We start from the raw sequence: 6,043 nt of genomic DNA, 5'->3' as shown, positions 1-6,043 counted from the left end.
TGTCTGGAAGGAGGTCACCAAATATGACAGGAAGACATCTGGAGGTGCAGAGTGAAGTGGGAACATCGGTCAATCTGTAAACTTCAGTAAACACAGACAAAACCAAAACGGTCCTTCCCTTCAGAGTTTGTCAGATCCATGGAGGGGTTTCACCTGCCGGCGATAGACCCCTGGCTTTTTCTTGCTGCCTTTTTCTCTCAGAGAACAGGCGCGTCGAATCGGTGGGTGACAAAAGGAAGGACAGGTGACAAATAGAGAGATAGCGCGGGGCCTCCCGGAAAAGGGGAGGAATGAGGAAATCTAAGATTCAGTGGATATTATCCTCTCATCTCAAAGCTCTCTCTCAAAATCCATGGATGTGATTCAGTGTTCCCTTTTTTCTGACCCCAATGTAATGACTTTAAAGAGCAGCATCAGTGCTGCCTGGTGGAGATACATTTAGTTTCACTCCAATGAGAGAAGCAGTTCATCAGTATCGTTCCACCCCCCAAAATCACTTGGGCCCTACGAGCGTTTTGTTTTTGTTTTTTCCCATATGTTTTTCATTTAAATTTTTTTGGCCACCTGACACCTAGCCTTCATTCGCTCTGGACTCTTTTCTGTAAGGGTTTTCCAAGAGGTAGCGATACCTGTCGTAGTTCTCCAGCATGTACTTGGGGGCGTACATGTGCTCTTTGGGGTCCACAGGGGGATACTCCTGCAGCGAGCCGTCAAACCAGCCGCCAGTCCGGATGAGATCGCGGATGTAGTTGAGGTCGCGTTTGTCCTCGTAGTCGCCCCACCGCGGGAAGTCTCCGTTCTGCGCCGACACCAGCTTAAAGTAGATCCCCTCGGGTGTGAAGCACCAGGAGCAGTGCCACCCTGCGAAGTGGAACGGGCTTCCCACCGACCACTGCACCAGGATGTGGCCGGTGTCATTCTCGTATTTGCGGAAACCCGGCATAGTGTAATATTCGCGACGACGCAGTTTGATGCCGTCGCCATCGTACACGTCGTGCAGCATCCTCAACGTGCAGCCCGACACCACCTCCAGAGACCCGAACTGCTTCCAGAAAAAGCCATACAACGACTGCACACACAGAGAAAACAGTACAGGAGAATTGCAAGAAGAATGAGATACTGTCACCACATTTATTCTTCCCTTAATCTTACATGGTGAAGAAAAAATAAATAAATCTTAATTTCACGTAACAAACTGGCTGCTTGTAGAAAACACACGAAAACTTCTGTTACCTTGCGCATGTGGATGGCGAAAGGCTCTGTCCACCCGTCGAACAGCTTGAGGAAAAGTAGTCCTTCGTGTGCTGGGATTTCGTCGGCATCGTTGATGACGAAAACATCGTCTGATCGCGCACCGACCACCCTGGACATGCCATTGTGCGTCAGGAAGGTACGCAGGTAGTCATCGGCGATCCAGCCGTCCTGCCGACCCCCATCCGGAAAGTGGTTGAGGAACACGTACAGGATCTTGTGACGTATGTAGTCATAGGTACCGTTTAGAAGGAGCCGCAGGAAACTGAGGGAGGGATTACAAAAATGTAATTACGTGGATTCTTTGATCCAAACAAAAATTAACAGGTTTTTTTTTCTAAGCTCAGCATTTTAAGTAACACAGTTGCATTTAGATTAATTTTACCTACTGTTCCAGGCAGCCATTGCTTTCCTTTATGCAGGCCATTTACAAATGCAAATGCAGGCCATTTTCCTTTACTGACATGTAGCAGACATAAGTTAGCAAGAGCGTAGATTCTTCTTGTCAAAGTAAGGCTGCCACTTGCAATTTTAGTTTTCCTAAACTTCGAACACTGAGAATTTTCAGTTTCAATAACACCTACTTACACTTTCTACATTTTGAGCTAGCAAGTGCACACCAAAGTTAGTTTGACTATTAGCAGTTACCCGTTAGCCACATTAGCCAATCTGCTATTATAAGGGTAGCTATTATTAGCTATGGCTAATATTAATAAGGCTAACAATGTCGGTAATGTTATTAACAAGAGCAGCAAAAGTTACAAGAGATGTCCGTCTGTGACGTTAGGATTGTGTTAATTTAAAGGGTAACACAAATGCTTATTATTTAGAACTATTAATAATTATTCAACAATTAGTCCCCCTGTGAAAATTTCCCTTTTAAAACTATTATTGAACTGAGAAGTGAATAGCAGTTTTAAATTTCTTGATGATACTTCTTACTCCAGTTCTTGAGACTTGAAACACTATTTTAAATTTGTATATCCATCTCCTGTTTTTGTGATTGAAAACCGTTATTCTCTACTCTAAACAGATGGTTTTCTTAGTGTGATGCTTTCTCCAGTGACAGCTAAAGAGTTTTCACGGTTTGTAAATTGTAAGGTTGTCCTCAGTTTTAGATTTTACAAGCTATGAACATTAAAAATAAATATGCTACAGCTAAAAAAAACAAAAAAACAAAAAGACAGTTTTTCAGTTTCTAATAATGACTCTGGTCTTTTTTCTGAAATAATTTGATCTCTACAGAAACTTGTTGCTCTGTTAAAAAAAAAAAAAAAAAAAGAAGTTCTTGGGGAGATTTGGACAAAAACTTTAAATTTCATAGGGGTACTAATCATTTGTGTATTAGCATGTTGCTGACACAGTTGTGCCGAGTTTCCCCATCTCTGAGTGGCATTAGGTGACTGTGCCAAGAAACAAAATTAACGAAGGAAACTGATTCACTGCATTTATTACACGATGCCTTCTGGTGGGAAACACACCAACAGAACTGCAGTATCATGCATCCATAATGTGACGTTCCCTGTAATGGATTTCACAAATTTAAAAGGCTTATAATTATAATTTTTTGCCCCTCTGAAGAAAAAATAAATAAAAAATTGCAAACCAATATTGAATTAAAGGGTCAACAAAATACATTCCAGCTGTGGCCCATTTATAAAAGGTTGTCAAAATGTGGCAGAAGAGATAAAGAAACAGTTCAGAAAGGCACTTGTTTGACAAATGGCACCTTTCAGCAGAGAAAAGCCGTTCTCCTCACGCCAAACTGTCCAGAAGAACAACTCAATTAACCTGTTGATATGCATAGCGAAAGACAGCGATCGCAGAACATAGCCGCTTTCATGCAGTGTCACATCCGATGATTGAACACACCGATCTCTCCCTTCAAGGCTACACGCAGAGTCAATCATGCTGCTCTTGTCATAATCTGCTGTAAAATTTGCCCTCGAGGCGTTTCATGTCGTCGCCACAGGAAGCTAACTGTAATTGTTATTCCGCACGCGGATACTCGAGGAGCACGAGTAGGCCTGGCTGTAAACAAAGAGGGTAAGCTGCAAACAATAACAACTCATTGAAACGGCGCTGTCACAAGTTGGATAAAGGAGAAAAAAAAGGGGGAAGTATGTGTGCGTGTTTGTAACCAAGCAGCTGGGAGAAAAAAAACAATGAGCACAAATGGAGCTTCTATTGTTTAACAGTGTGTCCTCATGTGAGCTCATTTATCATTATAAAGACATAAAGATGACATAACATGGCCTTTATAACATATACACACTGTTCTTGTGACTTAATCCAGTTTAAAGTTTGCCGAGTTTGCACTTTATTTCACAATGCGTACTGTCGGGCACTACAGAGTCATAAACTGAAGGCCACAGAGGACTACACATCTCACACAAATACACCTTGACCGCGGGGGGTTGGGTGGTTTTTATAATCCCTTCACATGCACCTGTCCAAAAAACAACTTTGAATCATACCTGAGAGGCCGTTTCTCTCCGTAGGCGGTGAAGTTCGATTCGCACACGAGGAACAAATCCACGGCCTCTGAGAGCTCATGAAAGCGTGCGTGCAGCAGATCAAACTCGTGGTTGACGTTGATGGCGTTGATCACCCTCCGCGGGGTTTCTCTGGGCGTCAGCCGCTCCTTAGTTGGCAGATTGGAGTGGTACACCATTGTGGGAACCCCGCAGTAAGGTCCGTGCCACCCAGGCCGACAAACGCACTTGACCAGCCGCTTCCCGTTGCCCTTGGCCCGAGCTTTGACCTTTGGCACAATGGTGGGCTGCTGCTGGAGCTCCAGAGGTTTCCGTTGCCCGGCAGCAACAGCCCGACCAACTGCTCCGTTAGCCGCAGACCCCCCTGATTTTCCATAGTACTCTTTAGGAGTAGCTACCTCTGTCCCCTGCCTGAAGCAAAGGGCTCCAGCTTTGGTGCGCACAAAGTAAGGGGTTTTGTCATCTTGAAGCTGGAAAGTGCGAGTATGGAGGTCTCCCATGGATTCTATGGGATCCCTGAAATGATGCTCTTTTCTTGCTGGTTCCTGTGGAGGGTCTAGCCTATCGGGCGGTGCAGGGTGGGCGGGATTCCACCGCTTTAAGCGGTCCTCAGCTCTAATCTGGATAAAAGAGAGTAACGGGAAACAGTTACACAACTCTGCCTTGAAATAAAAACACCAGCTTTACTCATTATACTCTTCACTGTAAGATTCACATTAAAGCGAAATTGTATTTAACAAACACTTGCGACAAACCCGTGTCCTGTCAGGTACAAGCAGGAGACTAATCAGTTTCTTCTAATTTTGGTGGTTACGCAAATTGTGTAGTGCGGTGTATTTCAGGTTTTCCTGCCTGATTTACACCCAGTCTGTCCATTTTGGCAACCAAAAAAGATCCACAGTGATAGTGAGTCCGAATTACATGCTCTCCATAGCATCTAGGAAAACTCAAAGACTAATATCATTCTTTTTTGACAGCACCATTTGTGCCTGGGAACAGCAGGTACAATTTAAACTTCAGAGACCCAAGTCTTAAAGTCTAAGCACAACGGTTAGCCAATATAAATTAGGGCAAATTAATATTAATGTTTAGCATTGAATTCTTTTTACTGTTTCTTGCAGTAAATCACTGCATGAACACTAAATATTCCCTCCTTATTACAAAACAAATGGATTTGGTGATGTTGAGCATGCATTTGGTAGCTGTTCACCTGAACTCTCGTTATGAAGAATGCCATGAGTGACAGCAAAAAACATGGTTAAGAAAAAACCCTTCACAACATGTAATCAGAGTCACGTACAGAGAGTTTCCAACGAGGTGCACACCCCTGGGAACACTCAAGGGCGAGACGGTCAGATGAACTGAAGTGTACATGGCTATACCTCCTGCTCAGATTCAGCCAAATGCTGCAATGATCAGATGACACTGCACAGTGGAAACAGATAATGACCCGCAGCATACTGCAAAAGCAACCCTAGAGATTCTCAAGGCAAAGAAATAAGATATTCTTGGGTGGCCAAGTCAGTTACATTAGTGCAATAGAGCATGTTATTCAGTAATTGAACGAAAAACTGAAGCAGAGAGTCAGAAAAACAGGCAGCAACTGTAGGTGGCAGCAGTAAAGGTCTGGAAGAGCATCTCAAGGAAGGAAACGCAACATTTGCTGCTCTCCACGAGCTCTCGACTTCAGGCAGTCTGCCTGAATCAAAGCTAAAAGTCCGCACTTCATTTACATCTTGATTGTTTGGTTTAAAACCCTCCGTGGGGGTATATAGAGGTAACACTATAAAGACAGTGTTGAGATGAGCCGCTTTGAAAGTACTAACCTCACATTACATTTTTTGAGGCTAAATTGCATGAGCACACATTCAGTGAAGCACCAGACATGCTGCAATTTGTTTATGGCACAAGTGATACTGTAATGCTGTTAAGACATGCTGGTGCAGTAGGCAAGCAAGGTAAACATGAGCAGAAACATTTAGAGATGCTTATGCTTCAACTTGTTCAGCAGCTGCTGGAGAAACATGTTGCATGTATGGCTTTAAATAGATTTTGTTGATTTGAGTCAGCTCTGTGTGCGTGCGTGTGTGTAGTGAATCACCACTCTGAGTCTGGATTTAAGTGATGTTATTAGCTCACAGCATGCTCTGCAAGATTTCATTTCACATTAAATTATTTTAGGTACCTAAGTGCAACCCCCCTTTAAATGATGTCACTTCCTGTTTCGGGCAGGACATGGCAGACATGCGATAGTTCGCGCTGATGGACGTAGGAAGTGTTACAAACAGCTGATCGGA

General features: G+C 43.6%; 1 protein-coding gene across 3 annotated transcripts in view; it reads right to left on the bottom strand.

Moving 5' to 3' along the window:
• Window positions 1-10: 10 nt before the first annotated feature.
• Window positions 11-6,043, bottom strand: part of mgat3b (beta-1,4-mannosyl-glycoprotein 4-beta-N-acetylglucosaminyltransferase b) — a 52,740-nt gene continuing 46,707 nt past the window's right edge. For all 3 annotated transcript variants that reach the window (XM_005749805.1, XM_005749806.1, XM_005749804.1), the window contains 3 exons: window positions 3,729-4,366; window positions 1,234-1,516; window positions 11-1,069 (listed from right to left, as the gene is read on the bottom strand). In XM_005749805.1, coding sequence (XP_005749862.1) covers window positions 572-1,069; window positions 1,234-1,516; window positions 3,729-4,366 — 1,419 coding nt within the window. In that variant the 3' untranslated portion in view covers window positions 11-571. The remainder of the gene's footprint in view (window positions 1,070-1,233; window positions 1,517-3,728; window positions 4,367-6,043) is intronic.

The sequence above is a fragment of the Pundamilia nyererei genome, unplaced genomic scaffold, assembly GCF_000239375.1.
Source record: "Pundamilia nyererei isolate P.nyererei 1_Seehausen unplaced genomic scaffold, PunNye1.0 scaffold00255, whole genome shotgun sequence".
NCBI classification, from domain to species: Eukaryota; Metazoa; Chordata; class Actinopteri; order Cichliformes; family Cichlidae; genus Pundamilia; species Pundamilia nyererei.
This window is presented reverse-complemented; position numbering and strand designations above follow the sequence as displayed.